The sequence below is a fragment of the Propithecus coquereli genome, unplaced genomic scaffold (assembly GCF_000956105.1).
Source record: "Propithecus coquereli isolate 6110/MARCELLA unplaced genomic scaffold, Pcoq_1.0 Scaffold66, whole genome shotgun sequence".
Lineage (NCBI taxonomy): Eukaryota > Metazoa > Chordata > Mammalia > Primates > Indriidae > Propithecus > Propithecus coquereli.
The window spans coordinates 3170879-3194620 of record NW_012152618.1 but is presented as its reverse complement, the minus strand read 5'-3'; the positions used below and the strand labels follow the sequence as shown (position 1 = coordinate 3194620).

The following is a 23742-nucleotide window of genomic DNA, read 5'->3' as shown; positions in this document are numbered from 1 at the left end:
GCTGCAGCAGGTTTCTAATCACAGTAACAACTCCACCCAGTGGTGAATGCTGCTGGACCCCAGCAATGGCTTTTTGGAGCTAAAATACACTAGACACATATTAACTCACTGTGCAAACAGACAACGTGCAAGGTAGGTATTATTTAGTCCTATTTCCAGGACTCAGAGTCTTAGTTTGGGCTGCAAGTTGCACCCTAACAACGCAGGACTGCCAGCCGTGCGTGAACCCTGACTCTGGCTGGCGCGCTGCACTCCAGCGTGTCCCTGTGAGCGGAGGCATCCACGGGTGCTCACGCCAGCCAACGTGTGCAAGTTCTCAGTCCTTACGACCTCCCACAGACCGCAAAAGTGGGGTTCAGGGAGGTAAAGGACCTTCCAGAGGCACGATTTGGGGTCAGTTTGTAATTCAGATCCAGGAATGTCTGCTGCCGAAGTCCGGGCTCTTCCGTGCCGTTGCCTTTGCTGTGTCTGCTCTGGCGTTCACCAGAGCCTGTCGCAGTGTCCTAGATTGACAGGGAACTGCAGCCGGCATGCAGGGAACGGCACCTGACATCTCTCTCGTACTTTCCAGGTTGCCCCTCTACCTGGCCTCGCTCTTCATCAGCCTCGTTTTCCTGTTGGTGAATTTAACCTGTGCCGTGCTGGTGAAGACGGGAAATTGGGAGAGGAAAGTCATCGTCTCCGTGCGAGTGGCCATTAACGACACGCTCTTCGTGCTGTGCGCCGTCTCTCTCTCCATCTGTCTCTACAAAATCTCCAAGATGTCCCTGGCCAACATCTACTTGGAGTCTAAGGTAGGGCAGAAATGCGGTCAAGATCTCTCCCGTGAAACTTGTTCTAACAGTACTTTTCTGGTTTCCAAACAGGACAGGGCACATCTCTTTCGCACCTGACCTCCTGCCAATGATTAGCCTTACTGTGGTGGCCACAACACGGTGGAATGTAGTGCATGAACTTTGTGTGCGAGATAGTTCCATTCCTGATGCCTTAAAGTACGTTGGTGTGTGCAGTATCACTGGCAGAGCATTGAGTCTCTTGATTTATAGATAAGATGATTTAACCTACGTTTTAGAGAATGAGTGCATTGATTGTACTAATAACATTAATAGCAAACACATATCTAATATGGACTATGTTCCAGACACTTTTTTTTTTTTTTTTTTTTGGAGACAGGGTCACTCAGACTAGAGCGCAATGGCTGTGATCATAGCTCACGGCAACCTTGAACTCCTGAGCTCAAGTGATCCTCCTGCCTCAGCCTCCCAAGTAGCTGGTACTATAGGCACGTGCCACCATGCCCAGCTAATGTTTTAATTTTTTGTAGAGACGGGGTCTTGCTGTGTTGCCCCAGGCTGGTGTTGAACTCCTGGCCTCAAGTGATTCTCCCGCCTGGGCCTCCCAAAATACGAAGATTTCAAGTGTGAGCCGCCGCACCGGGCCCCCGGCACTTTTATAAGCACTTGACTAGTTTATGCATATAAACCAATGTGATCCTCACAATTCTTTGGGGGTAGGTAGTATTTTAATCCCCACTTTATAGATAAGGAAACTGAAGCACAAAGAAGTCGAGTAGCTGGCCCCACGGCACACAGCTAGTAGGTGCGAAGCTGAGGTTCACACCTAGCGACTGCTGCGGAGGCTGATTGAGGCTCGTGCCTGGGCTGGCTGTGCCCACGAGCAGCTTCTCCCTAGCAGCGGGCACCGCCGCTGGAGTGCAGGACAACACTCCCCTCCTGTTGATCGTCCAGAGACAGAGCCGGACATGATGCGGGACGGGAGCTCCTGGCCCATTCTTTTCCTTCACTCTGTCCTGGCCACCTAGAGTCTCCATTTCTCCCTCCCTTTCCCCAGAGATATAAAGAAGGGCAACTATGCAAATACGACGTGGTGCCAAAGTGCTTCTGATTGGCCTGGTCCCCTGATTGTCCCTTCATTGACAGATTCTGAACCCGAGCCCAGGAGCCTCGTGAACAGGGGGGCTGGGGAGCGGCTCTCGGGCTGGGGGACCCTACCCCCGGACACTTCGCCTCTCTGGGCCTTGGTTCTCTCACCTGTGGAGTGGTCGAGCGATTTCTGTAGCTCCTCCGCTTCCAGAATTCAGCCTGTGACACAGCTCCGTGGCCACCTTCTTTGTCAGGAGGCCCATCTGGCCATAGTATATCTTTGGTCTGAAGACTGGGGGCAGCTCTGTCTCCCTCAATATTGTGTCTTTAGTAGTGTCAGGAATTAAAGTCTGGTCCTCTCACTTCAAAAATATAAAGCCTCAATCAAGGCATCCTGTGATTTAGCTGGACTCTTGGAAATCCCTAAATTTAGTGCAGCAGAATAGTTTTTTTTGGTTTTTGTTTTTTAATAAATTTGGTGAATTTTAGACTTGATTTTGCCCCAACTTTGTCTGTTTTGTTGTCTCCCATATAGGGGATATTCAAAGCCTTTAGCAACAGAATTGCAGTTTTTAACAGGAGGGATTAAATCATAGATTGTCAAAATACCATTGGGCTCACCCCCGTATGACACACACAAGCTAACAGAGCACTACTGGCAAAATAGAATAATATATTGGATTTAGTTAATGACTGACTTCCAAAAGCAAAACTCAAAATCCGTTTGAGATTTGTGGTCATGTTTATTGTTTCGAGCTAGGGGTCTTCTAACTGACTTTGGAAATCGGTAGCTTCATAAAGTAGGGCATGAACTGCTGCCTGCTGCTGATTCCAAGCCCAGTGTCACACCGGGACTCCTGCATTCTCAGCCTCGAAGACTCTGGGCTTTGAGGAAGTGCTCACTGCCCACAGCACTGTCCCTCTGAGATTGTTTACTTGTTCCCCTGACCTGAGAGGATCCTCTGGGAGCTGAGCAGTGGCAGTTAGAGGCTTAACAAAATAATCCATCTGGTTTTCTTGCACTTACAATCCAGACCTTGGGCAAATGGCCCGTATTTTAACCCTTTGTTAAAGGCATCTCTGAACCAAGTTCTGGGGTCTATACGAAGATGACTTGAAGTTTTAGGAAGGAGTGTGGATGGGGGGAGGTTTGGAGTGGGGTTCGAGGGCCAAGAGTGGAAGCTTTCACAGGAGACCCGACGAGACTGCAGAGCTCTGAGATCCCCAAGGGCTTACTGGGCCGACGCCAGGTGGGGTCTGGGGAAGGGGCTGCTGTCCTGTTCCCGGAATGGCCACCCCTCCTCCTCCTTTTCCAGGGCTCCTCCGTGTGTCAAGTGACCGCCATCGGTGTCACCGTGATACTGCTTTACACCTCTCGGGCCTGCTACAACCTGTTCATCTTATCATTCTCTCAGAACAAGAACGTCCATTCCTTTGACTACGACTGGTACAATGTGTCAGACCAGGTCAGTGGGGACGCTGGGGGTGTGTTACCAGAAAAGGGACTATAGTTGTCCCTCAGTATCCTTCTGGCATTGGTTCCAGGACCCCTGGGGACACCAGAATCTGCAGATGCTCAAGCCCCTGATAGAAAATGGTGTAGTATTTGCATATAACCTATGCACATCCTCTCACATACTTTAAATCATCTCTAGGTTATTTACGATACCTAATACAACATGAGTGCTATGTAAATAGTTGTTATATGGCATTTTTTATTTGTATTATTTTTTATTGTATTGCTCTTTTTTAAGTGTTTTTTGAGTATTTTCAATCCACGGGTAGTTGAATCTGTGCTTGAGGAACCTGAGGATACGGAGGGCCACGTGTACTTGCTGTTCAACATTCCATGTGGCCGAGAGGGATAAGCTCCTTGTTTGTGCTTCTGAACAGCTAGGCGACCTTGAGAGTCACTGCCCTGCGTGGTATCTGCATCTTCATCTGTCAGATGGGATCATAGCATCTGCCTTGTTCCTCTTCACATGTCTTCTGATAAAACTGGAAGCTTATATGTGTGTGTACAGACACATTTACACATGTACACATACACGCTTCTTTCCACCTCTTGAGGTTCTTGACAAGCAGTACTTAAATTTTTTTTTAAAGTACTTGCATAAAATGTAAGATAGTATGATCAAAGAGTGAAATTTGCAAAGGTTAACCAAATTGTATTTAGGTTTCAAAAAATACATAGACCTATGAAGTTATCAGGTTTTTTTTTTAAATGGAGCATATACACAGCATTTGAGAAAATATAGACAAAAGTGCCTAAGGATATTACGGTTTTAGTAAAAGCTCATTGTACCAGTGGCCTCAATATGGTACTCTTTATTTCTTAAAAATACATTATATAAATTCATGAATTCTTGAATTGTAAAGCAAATAAACCAAGGTAGTGAAATGTCATGCTCACAAAAGCTTAAAGTAAAAATGAGAATTAAGCTAGCATTTGCTCATATGACAAATATTGGGTTTTTTGTCTCAGGCACTGTGTAAAGGGCTGGGGATACAAAAATGAACAGATTCGTTCCCTGCCCAGTGGGAGTTTACTGTCCGCTGCAGAAAAGAGACATGCAGATAAGCCATTGTAGTAAAGAAACATAACTTCCCTAATAGGATCAGATCCCCATTGAATTGACTTGCAAAGGTTCCTTATTTTTCTGGAAAAATATTAAATACCTAACTACAAATAAATCCGCTTGTAAAATCTCAACAGTGCTCAAAACTTGAGCTGATGAATTAAGACAGTGGCAGAAAGACTAAAATGACCATGATAAGCTAAACCTGTGAGGACAGGGTGACATTCATAAGAGGCACAGGTAAGGTGTTATGATAAGAAAGGATTAGAACAGCAATAATAACAACGGGAATCCCCAACCCAAACCAACACCCCACATACAGGATCGGGGGAAAGCTGGGGCAAGGCACTGCTAAGGGTGTGCCATGTTTTGAGAAAATCAAATACATAAAAATCTAAACTTTAAACAATGATCCATTAGAGACTTACTCATAATACACAAAGGATTTGGGTTTTTATTGTAGTAAAACATATATAACATTTACTGTTTTAACCATCTTTAGGTGTACAGTTCAATGGCATTAAATGCAGTCACATTGCTGTGCAACCATGACAACTATCTAGAACTTTTGCGTCTTCTGACACCGAAACACCCATTTGTTTAATGTGTTCATTAAACAACAAAGATTTGGTTTTAACAAAATAATTATTTCAATTTTTCTTTCAATTAAAAACTTACAATGGCTTTAAAATATCACAATTTTTCAATTCTTTTGTTTTTAGGAGATAGTTATTTATGGCTATCTAGACCTGTGTGTTGCCTTTAAAATGATTTAGGAGCAGCAAAACAAATGACTGCAGTCACACATGTGATTTGTGCACCATGGAAAAAGAACGTACTACTGAGACACACAGTGTAGATGGAATAGGAGATGCAAAGTTTGGCAGTAATCTTTCTGAAGAGTAGCATGAGTAGTTTTGGTTACTGTAAATATGTTCTAATAGAGAAGGCAAAAGAATTAGATTTAGGTAATTGGCCTTTATGGCTTGATTTTGGTGCATTATCTTTCTTTGAAATGCTGGCGTTTCTGATAGGGCTCTCCAGACTCCACTGTGCACTTCCCTTGCGTACCTTTTATGTTCCGAAGGGAGAAGGCGAACACTGCCTCACTAAGCCCGTTCGGCCATCTCCCTGGGCCAGAAGCCAAACGCTGGACTCTGGGGTTTTTTTTCTAGACAAGCTAGCCTGCAAATAGCTTTAAAGGGTAAAGAGCAGGATATGGTTTATGTGAAGAAAAGTTTGAAAACTGACATGTTTATCCTAGAGATGAGAGTAAGGGGCAAAAGTTACATGCTGCTCTCAAGAATTTAGAAGGTTAGCAATATGATGTTCTCACTGTTTGATTGTTGAAAATCAGCTTAGATTTAAGTGAGAGTTCATTTGGACATAAGGAACAGTTTTGAAGGATGAAGTTTTAAAACATCACAGATTGGGAGTTTCTGTCTTTGAATATTTTGAAGATAATCATTTATCCCTTATGGTTTAAATACTGTCGTCTCCCCCCCGCCCCCCCAGGTTTGGACCGTCACTGTTACCTGATTTCAATATGCACATTTCAGGGGAAAGGAATTATAGTATTGGGATTATTCTCTGTTCACACTAGGAAGACTATGAAATTTCTTTCTTCTGCCCTAGGCATAGTGACTCTCCCTTTCTCCCTCTCACAGGCAGATTTGAAGAATCAGCTGGGAGATGCCGGATATGTGCTATTTGGAGTGGTGCTTTTTGTTTGGGAACTCCTACCTACCACCTTAGTAGTGTACTTCTTCCGAGTTAGAAACCCTGCAAAGGACCTTGTAAGTAAACCATTTTATATTTTCAGAAAATATCTCCTAATTCTGATCATGAAACCTGCAATTAGAACTTTTTCTTAACTTTTCAACAGAGGAGAAAGCCTCTTCCATATATAAAAGTGATATAAAAAGATCCCTTGGCTATTTGATTGAGACTTCCCCGTAATTCTCTTTTGAGGGAGAATGTGTTTTTTCAGTTTAGCTTTATTTTGCAAAGAAATGAAGCTAAGTTGCATCTCAGGGCCTGGGGAACGTGATTAACTGCTTAATGCAACACAGCCTTGCTTATATATGATCCTTGGCTTGCTGTGAACCCAGTGTGTAAGCTTTTCTTTTAGCAAAGGAAAACAGAGGGTGGTAACTCAGTTCTTCACCTCTATGGTATGCCAGATGGTGATTAGGGAATGGAAGGATAGGGAAATAAAAACATTATTGTGAAGAATGCTGGAGCCACTCCCCTAGTTTGGTCACATTTCTGTTCAGCCAACCTTATATAAATGTCTTTATGGGGCCAGGACAGAAAACGCAAAACCGGGTAGAGGGAGAAAGCTCCTAGGAGCCTGCACCATAAATTAGTCCAGCCACACAAGCTAGCAGTAGATTTTTGATTCACTGATCTATGAAACCCAGAAAAAAGTATTGCAAGTCGATTTGAGGCAATGTGAGCAGAGTTAGGTGGTAAGGAAAGCACAGACAAGTGACTTCCACAAATAATTCACAGTTCTTATTTCATACCCAGATAATAACTGAATTGTGTTTTGCTTTTTCTTATTCCTCTCTGGATGGTCACTAATGAGCCAGGCGTGGAAAAAAGTGAAACAAGGCTGGGAGGAGGGGTGAAGCACAGTCTGACCAGTGGGCCCTTGAGTAGCAGTGGCTCAGGCTACAGCCTGGATGAAATCTAGCAAGTTCTCGAGACAGCAGGATCAGGTTGCTCTCTTTACAGTGGGTCTGCACTTTATCTGACCTTTGCTTGCGCTGGGACCCCCTGGAGGCTTCTGTAAAGTCAGGCCCTAAATACCTCCTCCTCATGGGCAAAGAAACTTTTGAAAGGTAGGCAGCAGATTCTAGGTTGACTCCAGTTGCCTTGTTGTTCTTCCTTCTCTGAAGATGACAGAAGTTATCTGGGAATGTTGTTTGAACAAGAGAAAGGTGAGGAGTCTCCTAAGCAAAACTCCCAGTGCTTGCGAGGCTTCACCTGGGCTCTCCACGTGCTTTTTGTTGTTGTTGTTATCACATCCTGGTTTTCATTATCTAGTGTTTCATTATTCCAGTGCTCTTAGGAACTACATGCCTAAACCAAGGCAGTCTGAAGGAGAGATTATATTAATATATCTGAATCCTGAGGGGTGAAACGCTAATGTGATATTGCTCAAAGTACTATTTTATTAAACAAATATAGAATAATATTGATAGTCTAATGTGTACTCTCCGATCTCATTATCCAGGGAAACATGTCATCCTTAATAACACTCCTTATGTATATAGGGTATTGTGTTCAAAAGCATCTACTGTTTAGGGTATTATTGAGAACAGTGGTTCTCAAAGTTTCTGGTCTTAGGACACTTCACACTCTTAAATTATTGAGGACCTACCCCAGAAAGCTTTTGTTTGGAGGATGTGTGGGTGTAGTATCACATTAGAAGTTAAAACAGAAATCTAAAAAATATTCATTAATTAAAAATAGTAAACTCACTGTATATTAGAATATAAATTTTTATGAAAAATAACTATATTTTCTAAACCAAACTAAATGAGAAGAGTAACATTGTTTTAAAATTTTGTAAGTCTTTTTAATGTTTGGCCTAAGAGAAAAGAGCTAGATTCTCACATCTGCTTCTGCATTCAATTTGTTGTGAATGTTGTTGTGGCTATTATAAATTATATCTCTGTGAGGCTTGATTTTCTTCATATAGTTGCAAAAAAGAGGAGTCTTTTAATAGCCTTTTAACATATTTGCAAATACTCTTCTTTGATACTATACTCAAACTCAACAAGTGTGGCTTAAAAGTTAGTTGCAATATGGAATCTAACACCATATCAATGAACTTTGCAGATTGTTTGCTATGTTAAAATCCATTGGTTTATTCTGTGCTTTGGATCTTTTACCCCTGCATTGTTTTGGAATATCACGCACTGGTCATTTGGAAAATACTGGTTTACTAAGTTATGTAGATATTCCAAATGTTAACAGTTTTCATTATATGAAACCAAAAAAAAAATCTCATTCATTAATATCACCACTGATCTCAGAAAAGTCTTTAAGTATTGGGACGCTATCAAGATAGGGAATACAAGTTTTCTAGATCTTTAATTTTTTCTCAAAGCTCAGATTTTATTGTGATGATAAATACTGCCAGTTGCTTTCCTTGAAATGACAGCTCACTTCATTCACTTTCAAGACAGTGTCTGCCAAATACCCAAGTCTGAATAACGTTGGTTTGTCTGAGTTGTTTGTCAACTAAAAATGAACTTGCATGAAAAAAGTAGCTAAAACTTGAACAGTTGTAGAAGCTGTTTTCCTCAAGACAACCATACAAGGCAAATTTGGCTTGAAGCACTGGTGTTCATAAAATATCCTTGGCCAAGACTACCAGAGTTAATGCCATGGTTACATACAGAATTTGGTAAACATGGTTAACAATTATATGGCACTTACATATGCTAGGCATTGTTCTAAATACTTTAAATAAATTCTTTAATCCACAAATTAACCTATACGGTAGAAACTGTTACTGTACTCTTTTCTTAGATGAGGAAATGGAGGCTCAAGGTCACATGGCTAAGTGGGAGACAAAGCCACGCTTCAAACTAAGCAGTCTGGCTCCAGAGTCCATGATTTTAATCACTGTGCCACACCGTGTCTTTCCCTGGCATCGTAAGGTTTTGACAGGAAATTAAATTTCTAATATGGATGATTTAATAAACCCATTACTAGCTATATAACTTCTGTAATTGCTTGGAGAAAAAACAGTCTAATATTCATTTGGGGGAAATATATAATTTATACTTATCTACTTCAAAAGAGCACACTGCAGGTGTTAAACATTTCTTTAAATGTTATCTACCGTTTGTATCCAGAATTCATTTGGTACAGTAAGTCTCTCAACGTGGGCTCATTAGAGCCAAACTTCAGAGCCTGTGTAACAGTCTGCTTAGAGTTCCCCAGTGCTTGGTGTGACTATAGATTCTTAGGTCACGATCGAGACCCAGATCAGAATCTCTGGCGCAGGTTCTGGGAGCCCACGTTTTTACTAAGCACTCTAAGTAAGTTGTATGTGCTGTAAAGTTTGAGGATCTCTGTTCATATTGTATTCTTTTTCTTAAACAACTTCACTGAGATATAATTCATAATACCGTATAATTCACCCAGTTCATATGTGTAATTCAGTGGTTTTTGGTATATTCAGGTATGTGCAGCCGTCACCACAGCCACTTTTAGAACATTTTCATCATCACAGAAAGAAACCCCATTCCCTTTCTGCCCCAGCCTCATCCTTGGGCCTAGATTTCTCTATTCTAGAATAGAATGAGACAGTATGTGGTTTTGTGATTGGCTTCTTTCACTTAGCATGTTTTCAGGGTTCATCCATGTTGTAACATGTGCTAGTACTTCATACCTTTTTATGGCCAAATAATATCCACATTTTGCTTATTCATTCATCCATTGATGGACATCACTGGGTTTTTTTTAAAATTTTAGGTTTTTCTTAAATGTGTCCTTTTTATCATCTCAAGTTTCTTGATGACCCACATCGAGTGGACCTTTGGGTTATTTCCACCTTTTAGTTATTATGAATAAGGCTACTATGAACATTTGTGTGCAAGTTGCTGTGTGAACATATGCTTTCATTTGTCTTGGGTGTACACCTAGCAGTGGAATTGCTAGGTCATATGGTAATTCTATGTTTAACTTTTTAAAAACCTGCCAGACTGTATTCCAGAGGCTGCACCACTTTGTATTCCCACCAACAGCACGTGAAGGTTCTGATTCTTCCACGTCCTCCCCAGCACTTGTTATCATCTCCCTTTTTGACTCTAGATATCCTAATGGCTATTAAATGATAGCTCATTTTGGCTTCTGATTGGCATTTCTCTGATGACTAAGGATGCTGGTTATCTTTTTGTGTGCTTATTGGCCATTTGTACATATTTGGAGAAATGTCTATTCACATCCTTTGCCCATTTTTAAATTGGGTTATCTTTTTATTATTAAGTTGCAGGAATTCTTTATATATTGATATTTTAGATATACTGTAAGTCCTTTGTCAGGTAAATCTTTTTTCTCATTCTGTAGGCTGTCTTTCCACTTTCTTGATGGTATCCTTTGAGGCACAAAAGTTTTTAATTTTGATGAAGTTCATCTTATCTTTTGTTGCTCATGCTTTTGGTATCACATCTAAGAATCCTTTGCCAAATCCTACACAGATGGTCCCCAACTTCCAATGGTTTGACTTAGGATTTTTCAACTTTACAATGGTGTGAAAGCAATACAGTAGAAACTGTACATCAAATTTTGAATTTTTATCTTTCCCTAAGCTAGTGATACAGGGTGTGATACTCTCTGGAGATGCGTGGGCAGTGAGCCACAGCTCCCAGTCAGCCATGAAATCACAGGGGTAAACAACTGATACTCTAAAGCTGAAGTGGCAGTCCCCAACCTTTTTGGCACCAGGGACTGGTTTCATGGAAGACAGTTTTTCCATGGATGGGGGTGGGGAGGGGAGGCAGAGCTCAGGCTTGCTGATGTAAATACACTCTCCTGCCCGCCACTCACCTCCTGCTCTGTGCACCCCCGCATTCCTAACTTTCATGGAAGACAATTTTTCCACAGACTAGGACGTGGGGGGGGTATGCAGAGCTCTTTGAACAGGTCCCTAACAGGCCATGGAACCGGTATCAGTCCACTGCTGGGGGATGGAGAGGTTGGGGACTGCAGCTCTAAAGTATGCATTTTCAACTTACAATGCCGTTACATCCTGATAAACTCATTGTAAGTCAAGGAGCATCTGTATTTACCCCTGAAAACTTGCCCCTATATTTTCTTCTAAGAATGTTATAGTTTTTGCTCTTACATTTAGGTTTTTGATCCATTTTGAGTTATTTTTTGTATGTGGCGTGAGATAAAGGTCCAACTTCATTCTTTTGCGTGTGGCTCATAGACATTCTTGAACTGTTAAAAATAGTAAATTTTAAGACATCGCAACTTGTATAAGCTCCACTTTGCTCCTTATGGCTACATTAGTCTTAAAAAAGCAGGAATTCACTAGTATATATCCATCATGTGACCACTTAGTTTCATACTCTATTGATTAACTTTTAAGTAGTCTACTAACGGTATGTACAAGGATTTCAAACCATATGCCAAATTTGGTCTGCCATATAATCTAGTCCTGATTGTCTCTTTATCTGAAATCTTTCCTGACAAAGAGGACTTTACTTTTTTAGGAGTTGCTCGTAGAGAAGGCTTTTCAAACCACAACAGTTGCCCTAGGGCAAATATGATCTTAAAAATTGGCAGTAACCTCTAGGATCTACTTGAGGCCAGTCATTTCAAATTTTTTGAGGTGAACTCAGCTTTGGGACAGAAACAGGATGAAATGATTCATAGAGGCAGGATATGGAAATTGGATTAGAAACCTTCCCAAAATGATTTCTTCTTTAATATTTCTTATTTTGTTAGGAATAGCTCACATGATTATACAGATTTATATCTAAATTGGTCTGTCTACTTTAGTCTGGCTAATTTGGGCATTATCTAGTTTTCAATAAGGGATTGAAATAATGAGGATTCACTGTTGCATGCAAAACTCTGATATTGTCCGTACTGATAAAAGGAAAGGTTAATCCCTGTTAAACGTAAAAACAACTGAAATGAACACTCCAGCTGAACAGGTGCAGCCTCTGTTCAGATGAGTAGAACAACTCCAGTCTCCTGCAAGAAAGCATTTTTTTGTTTTGTTTTGTTTTTTAAACAGACGGGACTTCGTTCTGTTTACCAGGCTGGAGTGCAGTAGTGTGATCATAGCTCACTGCAGCAGTGAATTCCTGGGGTCAAGTGATCCTCCTGCCTCAGCCTCCCAAACAGCTGGGACTAGAGGTGTGTGCCACATCTGGCTTTTTTTTTCTTATTAATACTTTCTGAAGAGATGGGATCTCACTGTGTTACCTAGGCTGGTCTCAAACTCCTGGCCTCAAACAAGCAATCCTCCCACCTCTGCCTTCTGAGTCGCTGGGATTACAGGCATGAGCCACCACATCTGGCAGGAAAGAGATCTTGCTTATCTATGTTTAGTGCAAGGCAGTGTCTGGAAGTATGCTGAATGATTACTTCTCTTTCTAGACCAACCCTGGAATAGTTCCCAGCCATGGATTCAGTCCCAGATCTTATTTCTTTGACAACCCTCGAAGATATGACAGTGATGATGATCTTGCCTGGAATATTGCCCCTCAGGGACTTCAGGGAAGGTAAGACCCTAGTTCATGTCAGAGAGGCCTCATTAGGTGGGAAAGGCTGCACCAATGAAATGGATTCAAACTAAAAGAAAATGCCTACATAAAAACTGTGCAGTTGGAAGTAGTGTAGGACTGGGTAGCAGTAGTAGTAGATCATTTTACTTATATGAAACATTCAGGATTGAGAAGGGACTAACATCAAAACTTTAAAAGCCTCATAGCATTATCATATACAGTAGCATTTCCTAAACAATATTTCATGGAACACAATTCCCTTAATAGCTATGCTGTGTAAATGAAAATGATGGTTTAAAAAGAAAATCGACTTTTTAAAAAATTGCAGGATTTCTCAGAGCCTATAATCTGCTGATATGCAGTCTGAAGCTCCAAGAGGGAAATATAGCCCTTGACCATGGAATCACTCAGTGGAACATGATTTGGGATATCCAGGCAGATTTCTTTAATCACATGTTCTAAAGCCAGAAAGTAAATTGAATAATATTCATTTTATTAGAATAAATTATACCTTATAAGGGCCAAATTTTCTAATTTGAATGATGTAAATTCTTAATTGAAAATTTCATTTAAATCAAGGGTATTTATTTTGGTCTTAATTTAGACAAATATTTATTTAATAAACACATAGAACAGTATCTGATACATAGTCGAGACTAAGAGATTCACAAGTGTCAACTCATTTAGTCTTCACAACAATTCTGTGAGGTCAGTACTTTTACTAGCTTCATATTACAGATGAAACGGGCATCTGAAGGTTAGGTGACTTGTCCAAGGTCACACAGCTAGTAAGTGGTTAGGCTGGGATTCCAACTCAGGCAATCTTGTTCAAATCTGTGCTCTATGTGAAGAGTTTGTATATATCTCAGTACCCTGTCTCCTGGTTTCACCTATGCTTATGTTATACTATCTTGTGAGTTTTAATAGGAAGAGTCTCCTTTCTTGAATATCCACTTGTAGATATGGCTTAGAATATTTTGGATAGGGCAATTAAATAAGAATTCAAACCAGCATATGTAGAGGGGTTAAGACAATAAATGAGCTGGTATCACCTAATTTTCAGCGAGTTGGGAAGGCAACTAGAAAGAGGAGGGAGGCACCGAGTACCTGAGACTAGCTGCAGCCACAGCAGACACCTACCCCAGAACTCCGAGGTTTGCTTACCTTGCCCACGGCAGTCTGCATACAAGAGGGGCAGTAACTATGGCGAGTCCCTTCCCCTTTGCTTAGCCTGCTGTGCTTCGGCCACACCCCACTGCCCGATGACCATCATGGTCCCCACTTCAATCTATGAATCTGGGACTGTAAGGCCAGCAAGGTCACAGGGGTTACAGGAGCCAAAAGGGCTGAGCTGGTGCTTGCCAAACCCCTCTCCATCCCAAGATCCCTGTACTGTTCCTGGGAAAGGGGAGCTTCTTAGAATTGAAAACTTACCTTATGCAATCCTTGGTGAATTAAAGACTCATCATTAACATTTTTCCCCTCTGGGGTGAAATGATAACTTGCTTACTCCTTATTACTAACTGTAGAAGTCCTTAGAAAACCTTAAAAGGGCTCTGAAAAGAGCCCTCTGCTTTAGCGACAGGAGAAGTGAAGAAACGCTGTGAGAATACATTGTTTTCTCAGTGGATCAGGGAGGAGAGAAATCCTGGTTGGAGAAAATAGAAGATGGTGGCTGAGAAAACAGCAGACCAATCCCTAGGGCTTGCAGATGTAAAGAACATAATCTGGAAGTGAGCCAAGATACAAGAAGGACTTCCTGAGGCCCAAAGTTGTCCTTCAGGCCACTCAGATTCTGAGCTTCACCTCTTCCCTAAAACTCTTCTCTTACCCAGTTTACCCCATTGTATTTCCTGTTAATTATTTTTGCCCCTTTAAATCCACACTCTGCCAGAGTAAACCTAACCCCTCACCTGCCAGAAATGACTTAGAGCTGAGGGAGTCCTGACTACCTACATGGGGGAAGAAAAGAACCCCCTTTCCACTACATAGGAAAAATAATAATAATAATGAAAACAACTTACATGTATTGAGTACTGACTATATATTGTTAATAGATATTGTTCTAAGCCCTTTATAGGTACTAACTGACTTAGTAACTACGTTGTTGGGCTATTGTAGGGGCTATTACTTCCATTCTACAGATGAGGAATTTGAGGCACAGAAGTTACTTGTCCAAAGACACATAGGTTATGAGCTATACTCCGTGTTAAGATTCAGATACAATTTGTTGTATAAAAAAAAAAAAACCTCTTATACAGAGTGACTAGTTTAAAGCCCAGAAGTATAGGATTACTAGAACCTTAAAGACTTTCAGTAGAGTTTAGTGGGTGGGTTTCTATCACTGGGCATAGCATTGTTTTGTGGGAAAATGGGCTTCAAGAAGCTACTTTAAAGAATTTTGAAATTGTCTATAGTTTACACAAAATCCCAACTCTATCTACCTAATGTTTCAAGTTACTGAAATTTTTTTTCTTTTTAAGTTTTGCTCCAGACTACTATGATTGGGGACAACAAACTAACAGCTTCCTGGCACAAGCAGGAACTTTGCAACAAGACTCAACTTTGGATCCTGACAAACCAAGCCATGGGTAGCATCAGTTAACAGTTATGGATGATTCCTCAGTTGAAAAGCTTCAGAAAGACAACTTACTGACAGCTGAATTTTTAGGGCACTTTTCCTTAAGAAATAGGACTTGATTTTTATTTGTTACAGGTTTCTAATGGCTCTATAGGACTAAGCAATAATTTAGATTTGATAAACTCTTATTTTAGTACTAAAAAGTGAGCCTGGGTATTTCAGTGGGTATAATTTAAACTTTTTAAAGAAAATCCATACTTTTATAAAGATATATTTTATATAACTTAAGTAATAATGCTAAAGTATACTAGGGTTTTTTCTTGAGAATGTTATTGCAATATATGTTGCAGTTTGCACAGAATTTATGCATAATTCACTTTACAAGTATCGAATATATGGTCTAATAGTTTTTTAAGGCTTTTGGACTAAAGTATTCCTCAAATCCTTACCTCTTCAGGTCACTCAGATCCTGAGCTCCACATTGGTAGACTCCTAACATCTAGAAAGCTAATTGCAATTCCAATGTTGAAATTTAAAATTAAAAGGAATATCAACAGACTGTGAGGTAACTGGCTCTTTAGAGGAGTTTTTTTAAGGTCTAGATGGTTGGTGCCTCAAAGAATCTCTTAAATTGTGCCAAAAGTCTGAAGTCTGGTATTTCTTTCAGTAGGGCACTAATGTATACAATTCAATGATAAAAGTTAATGATGTTAAAAATGTAGGTGACTTGTACTATTAAACCTCCTCTGCAATATTCAGAGATTTTGCATAGTTTTTTTAGCCCAGTGAAATCTAATATCCATTACCTCAGGAGGACAGCAAAACTATACCTTTCCCAACTCGATGAACATTATTATAGTCAAGGAGAAAATAAGAGGTTCCAAAATGGGCATTAATAAATATCCCTGGCCAGGCGCGGTGGCTCACGCTTGCAATCCTAGCACCCTGGGAGGCCGAGGCGGGAGGATTGCTTGAGCTCAGGAGTTCGAGACCAGCCTGAGCACGAGTGCAACCCCGTCTCTACTAAAAATAGAAAGAAATTAGCCAAACTAAAAATAGAAAAAATTAGCCGGGCATGATGGTGCGTGCCTGTAGTCCCAGCTACCTGGGAGGCTGCGGCAGGAGGATTGCTTGAGCCCAGGATTGTGAGGTTGCTGTGAGCTAGGCTGATGCCATGGCACTCTAGCCTAGGCAAGAGAGAGACTCTGTCGCAAATAAAAAAATAAAAAACTTAATAAATATCCTAAACCCTTGAGCTAAGACTATGTAGAATCCTAATAATTTTTTCTGTACTCTCCAACCATATTTAAAATAATGTCCTTTATTTTTAAATAGCTCTATAAACAGTCTTTTGGAAGCTGCACATTTAAAATGGCGGTAGCATTGCAATGTGACACACCTCTTAGCCATGTAAAGTGCATGTTCCACACAATTGCTTATAAGTGATAAGTTTCATGTTATGAAATACTACTTCCCCAACCAGAAGTGCCATTCTAAAACCTCCACTGTATACATTCTGGAGCCATAAAACTGCCTGTCAGGTGGTTAAATGCTCTGATTTTCTATAAAACAGAGATAAGGTTCTAGAGGAAGTACTGTTACCAGAGAGAAAGTATCTTTCTGCTCTGCCTAGGAAATCTCACCTCAAGACAGAGGGAAGGGCAAATGAAAAGGAACTTACATTAATAAGTCCTGCCTACATGATACAACTCATTTCAGATGACTCTTACCATTTTGGTTTTCAGGAATAATTGATCTCTGGGCATTGATTTCACAGAGATCAGGTCTACTTCTATTTTGGTGGTATTTAAAATTGGGATTTCAGGTTTCAAATGGGTCATGATTGGGTTTTTTTCATTTTTATAGAATACCTTTAGCCTGCATAATCCCACATAACAACATTCTTGCCTTTCAGTGCACGGGTAAATTTGCATCACATACCATATAAAATAGTTACTTGTCAGGGAAAATTCTACACTGAAGCAAACCCTACACTGTTATTCAGATTGCCTTAGTATCATAAGTTGTTATGCTAAATAACTTTAAGAAACCCTATTGGGGTCACACTGTCTTTATTACTAATTCTTAGAAGAATTTAAAGGCAGATTCAGCATATGCTTAAAACTCCTTCAATATTAGATCAGTTAAGGGCAGATATATTTTAAAAAATACAATGATAAGAATCACTAAAATCATTATAATCATAATATGTAAACATTATAATTCTGTTACTGGCAGAAAAATTGAAATACTCAGCATTAACTGATAAAAGTCATAGTCTACTTTCTGATACAGTTACTAATATTTATTTAAACTATTTTTTTGTTGGAAAGGATAAAAATGTTCCAAGTACCTATTTTTTCTTCCCCCTTTTAAACAAAGTAATGCTAAAACCTTTGGAATGTTGTAAACACAGAATATTAAAAACTATGAGCAATTGTATCAAACTTCCTCTCATAGTAAATGATCATGTATACCCTGTGAACTATTGGAGGAATGGTAAGGGAAGGAAAATTAAAATTCCCTTTACCTTCCTAATTTACTTGTTCTACTAGGTACACTAAAAAAAAATTCTTATGTGGAATATTAACGCAAAGAGAGGAAAAGGAATGTTGATTACTGGTTCTGAAATACCCAAATGTCCTCTTGTTTTAAAGCAACACAATTACATTAAAACTTTGATAATTTGAAAGTTAAAGAGTATATAGGGAAAAGGCACCATCACGGATAAATGATACAAAATTTTCAAAGTCTGATGCAACACTAAAAGGCTGCATGTGAATGTTTGTAACTTCTGAAAATAATTTTTGTGCCCACCTCTGCAGCTAAGAATTCCAACTGATTTGTATAGATATCTTTCATTGGCTCTTTTTCCATTTTACAATTAACCTGTTTAATTGAGCTGATGATTAATACATCTGGAGGGTGTTACATACAAGAGTTGTGGGCTGTCAGAAGTCTTGACTATTACAATATACACTTCAATCACATTTAGTTATGCCAATTCTCTCTTGAATGTATCAGGAACATTCTTAATAGCTGTGCTGATTACCACGTTTAGCTGCTTATACAGGACTACTCCCCAGATTTTCTCTTTCACCAAAACCCAAGACAACTGCTCTTTGTTGGCTTTAGTGTTGGGCCAACACTTAGTTGAGCAGCTAACACTCCCCGCTTTAAGATGAAAGGAATACAATTAGTAAACCCTAGAGCTTGAGAAGCACTGTGAGAAAAAGGTTCTCATTTATATTTATATAGTGGATATTACTAGAATATTGCTTTTATTTTTTAACAGTATACATGAATTTACATTAGAATTGTGTGTCTAAGTATTTGAAACTTTATCAAGATTTCCAACTAAACAAACTTTATTTAAAAAGTACCCTTTCATTTTAGATTGCTGCACGATAAAGAATAGACTGGTATGGGTCTGATCAGAGACACACCTAGTATTGATTCTCATTTTTTGTCTGTGAGAATTTTATTAAAAAACATTTCTAACTGTGCATAATGCTACTTAAGACTTCCAGATGGAGGAGCTGTTGGAAAGGATCAGGCTAAAATAGAATTCTTCTCATCAAGGGCTATTAAGTTTAAAAACTTACTCTCTTGAGCTAGATCTGTGACTTTTGTCTCTTTAACCTATAAGATTCCCAGAATGCCTCCCTTTTTCTACTGATTCCTGTTGCTATGATTTTTTTCCAAGAATCTCACTAACCTATGACAGTCCCTCTGGCCTCTCTGCAGTCCCAAGTGATGGTGTTCCTTGAAAGCATTAATTGAAGTATTTTTATGCTTCAATTACCTTTTTACCCTATATCTACCTTATACCCTATACCTACTTTATACCATATACCTTTCTTAGGGTGCATTTAGGATAAACAAATAATGCTTTACCAGGACCATTAAATTTGTGTAACTGAGTATCTTTACTGTGCTATCCCCTTGGTGAATTCACTAGCCCAAAGTCTGGGCTTCATATTTGCAGATTTAAAACTTGTCAAAGGGAGAACACTTACCCATTTGGAGGTAGATTCTGTGAAGGAAAGCCACAGGAAAAGTTAAATGATACCAGAATGTTGCTTGGTGAATGTGACTCTGCTTTGACCAACAAGTTGGAAGGGGAGTGACTTTAAATGATTTAATAGTATCAGTTTATGATAATTTGATGGCACTGACAAGAAGAGTCATTCATGTTGAAGCCATTCATTCACCTTCTCCACAGGTGTCTATCTTGGCCATTCCTTTTAGGTTGACATTTCTTTGGGTCCAGTCTCACTGTAAACCAATATAATCTAGTTATGTGTAAGTTGCATGATGGCAGGAATGTTTGTTTTGTTCACTGCTATACTCCCAGCTTCTAGAACAGTGAATGAATAGTCAAGTCCTGCTCTTTTGGTAGATAGTCTTTTTTTTTTTTTTTTTTTAAAGGTAACTTCTTACACTTGCACTTTTATTCACTGTATGTTGATTTTACATTTAAGGGCCCTTCCCTCTTATCATACAAATGTTTGACAGATATCTAACTTTTAGACAAACAATTCATAATGGAATAAAAAAGGAAATAGGATTTTATATGAAAACAGTCTTTAAATCATTTCTGGAGACTAAGCCTTAAAGCAGAAGCACGGAGATGAAATTCTGTCGACATAGGCACTGTGTGCTGCCTCTACTTGCCTTACCTGTTTGGGCACTGGCAAATAGAATACTGACGTAATTAAAAAGTAGTAAAAAGTATATCTTTATCAGGTAAAGTATCAAAAGAAGAATGACACAGTAAGTGGTTAAAAGTACAAATCTTGAGAGAGAATCTGAGCTGGATGGAGTTTTAGCATGTTTCACATGTTAAGGATTTTTAAAGCTCTTATGGGAAAATAAATAAGAACAGCTAGGAAACCTGTAACAAGGAAAGTGGGAATGAGAGAGGACCAGTGCACCAGATATTAAAAATAAAGCCTAGTAAAAACAATGTGGTACTGGTACATGACTAAATACAATGAAATGGAAGCAGAACCCAGATATAGAGCTAAATACATACGAGATTTTAGAAATGATTAATGTAGCCTCTCAAACTAGTGAGGAAAAAATGAACTGTTCAATAAATGGTATTAGAACAACTGGGTTAATCATCTGGGAAAAAGGTTAGGTTGGATCCATAACTTATGTCTTATGCCAGGATACTCCAAGGGTTCAATATTTAGATGTAAAATTATAAAACCAAAAATATTCTGTAAGAAAATATAGGTAAATTATTCTGTTGCTCTGGAGTGAGGAAGTCATTCTTGACTATGACTCAAAATCCAGAAACCACTAAAAAATTGATAAATCACACTACATAAAAATTTTTTAAAACTCACATGGCAAAACAATCATTAGCAAAGCCAAAGACAGATGACAAATTGGAAGAAAAATATTTGCAGCTCATTACAGAGGGTTAATATCCCCTAACAAATAAAGTACTCCTAGAAATTGATAAGAAAAATACCAACAATATGATAGAAAAATGGGCAAGATACAAACACAAAAGGAAATACAGATGGCTCTTAAACATATTAAAATGTGGTCAACCTTACTTATAATAAGAATTTTCACATTGATGTATATTTTCATATATCAGAATGGCCAAAATCCAACATTTTTGTAATACCTGTTAGTGAGGTTGTGAGTGAACAGGTACTGTCATAAATTTCAGATGTATGAATTGGTAACTACGCCTATGTAGGACAGTATGCCAATTATCTTTCAAAATTACAAATGCAAGGCCGGGTGCGGTGGCTCACGCCTGTAATCCTAGCTCTTTGGGAGGCTGAGGCGGGCAGATTGTTTGAGCTCAGGAGTTCGAAACTAGCCTGAGCAAGAGCGAGACCCCGTCTCTACTAAAAATACAAAGAAATTAATCGGACAACTAAAAATATATATATAAAAAAAAATTAGCTGGGCATGGTGGCGCATGCCTGTAGTCCCAGCTACTCGGGAGGCTGAGGCAGAAGGATTGCTTGAGCCCAGGAGTTTGTGGTTGCTGTGAGCTAGGCTGACGCCACAGCACTCTAGCCTGGGCAAAAAGAGTGAGACTGTGTCTCAAAAAAAAAAAATTACAAATGCACATAATCTTTGAACACACAATTCCATTTTTGGAAATTTAGACATATTTACATAAATGTGAAATGTTCCATAAAGAAGAGGTCACAAAAAAAAAAAAAAAAAAACCGTTAAATGACATATACAAGGCCTGGAAACAACCCAACTGCCCATTAACAGGAGACTGGTTAGTTCAACAATGGCACATCTATATAACAAAATACCAAGCAGCTACTAAAAAAAATGAGAAAGTTATCCAGTGCTATGTGAAGACTGCCAAGAAATATTAAGTAGGGGGAAAAAAGCAAATAGTATATATATGTTCTTTTTTTGTGAAAAATGAGAGAAAAAATAAGATTTTCCATTTGTACATGTTTGTATATGCCTAAAAAAGTGTGGATGGAGATGTAAGAAATCAAGAACAGAGGTTATTTATTGTGGAGGTGTGTGTGAAGGAAGTTGGGCCAAAGATAGAAGGAAGACATTCACTGAATAACTTTTTGTATTATTTGGTTTTTAACCATGTGAATGTATTACCTATTCAAAAAACTAAATAAAATAAGCATATTTTAAAAGTGTTATGATTCAATACAAATCAAAAGATGCTAAAAGTCCCTAATTTTGAGATGAGTGGTAATAGGCCAACTTATGAAATTGTACAAATAGACCACATTATGACTCAAATTCTAGCTCTACAACCTAGATTAGAATTTCTAACTATGGACAAGTTGCTTAGCCTCTCCTATCCCTCAGTTTTCTCATTTATAAGATGGAGAAGTAATTGTACCTACCTACTAGTGCAGTTGTGAAGGTTCCATGATGCATTTAAAGCCAAATGATGCATGTAAAACCCTAATACAGTGCCTGCCAATGTGTGCCATTATAAGTAGTAGTAACCTCAGATTACTTATATTTTTTCCCTTCTCCACAAATTATAATCAAATCCTCATGCCATAAAAGAAACACTTAAAATAGAGGGGGAAAACAAGACAGAAAAGATTGCAGAAACATGTACTTTAATTCACACTTTCTAGGTTCTCGTGGGTACAACAGTAAATTATTTGGAATCCTGTTCAAAATCAAAGCTGCACCTGTAGATGTTACTTAAAATAGAGGACACATAGATTTATGTGTTTTTTTTTACCAAATAATTTCCATGATACCATGCACCTAATCTGTGTATTTTGGTGAATAGCTATGGTTTCTGCAGGTACTTCATTCAGTTTGTAAACTGCTGAGAGGTTTACTGTGAACTGTTCACAAATTTCCAGCTGAAGGCAATGCTGATGAAGATCAAAATAGCTGTCCTTTCTTACATACAGTGGCACCTAGGCAAAGTTGAAAAACATGGCACAATGTTTCATATACATACAGAGATTACAAACATTGAATCACAATGTTATTAAAATGTCAAAACACTGACTTATCAAATTTCAAAACTGTGAAACCTATTACTATTCTGTCTGCTCCTCCTCAAAATGTAAGAATCAAAACAGGAGAAACATTCAAAATCTACCAACTTTAATATATAATTTGTCTGACTTACATAGATGCCACTTAAGAGGAAAATAAACTCATGCCATTGAAGGAAGGAAGATTTTCCTTTTCTTCATTTTCATTACTTCATCAGCTGGTACAATCATTTCTGTCAATTATATTATCAAGTGCTGGATTTTTAAAGTAAGTGATGAGATAAAAAAATGCCAAGAGGTATTCACCAGCTAAGCATTTTCACAATGCAAACATTAGTCTAGTATCACTTCACAGCAAAAGGTATGTGAATTGGAAAAATAGTTCATATCACAAGGACCGTAAAAGTATCGCCACGCTCATACTGTCATTTAAGAAATACACACATACACAAAAATGTAGGCTGCCCTCTTGTTAGTATAGTGGTGAGTTAAAAAGAAAAAATGTAGGCTGGCCCCCTACAATCTAATTTATGATAAAATAAAGTTAATTATGAATTTCAGGTTAAGAATACCTCATTTGTGTATTTTCTTAGTGATGAAAAAATTTGTTAAAACCCTTAAAAAGAACTCTTTATCCCAATCAGATCTTTTAATTTCCTAGAACACACTCTAATACACTATTTTTCCAAAGATTAAAACAAATCACACTTACAGAAAAGGCAATAAATGGAAATGACCAAGTGTTTTCTCTAATAAATAGTTTAAATAATAGCCTTTAACTGAGGGAACAGCAGAGTAACACTACCAAAAAGATCTTTAAATTTACAGTAATAATACACAAAGTGCAAAATTTTCACATTTTCTTAAACTCTGAATGAACACTAAGTTAATAATTCTCATTAACTTACTATCAAGATTACTTAGTCACTTTTTAGACAGTTTTCC

The 23742-nt window shown here is 38.7% G+C and overlaps 1 protein-coding gene across 2 annotated transcripts in view; it reads left to right on the top strand.

Annotated features, from left to right (window-relative positions):
- Positions 1 to 15716, top strand: part of GPR137B (G protein-coupled receptor 137B) — a 43808-nt gene extending 28092 nt beyond the window's left edge. Inside the window, exons 3-7 of one of the 2 annotated variants that reach the window (XM_012660347.1) lie at positions 572 to 794; positions 3200 to 3349; positions 6130 to 6258; positions 12599 to 12723; positions 15210 to 15716. In XM_012660347.1, coding sequence (XP_012515801.1) covers positions 572 to 794; positions 3200 to 3349; positions 6130 to 6258; positions 12599 to 12723; positions 15210 to 15321 — 739 coding nt within the window. In that variant the 3' untranslated portion in view covers positions 15322 to 15716. The remainder of the gene's footprint in view (positions 1 to 571; positions 795 to 3199; positions 3350 to 6129; positions 6259 to 12598; positions 12724 to 15209) is intronic. The other variant, XM_012660348.1, reaches the window with a different exon arrangement.
- The last annotated feature ends 8026 nt before the right edge of the window (positions 15717 to 23742 follow it).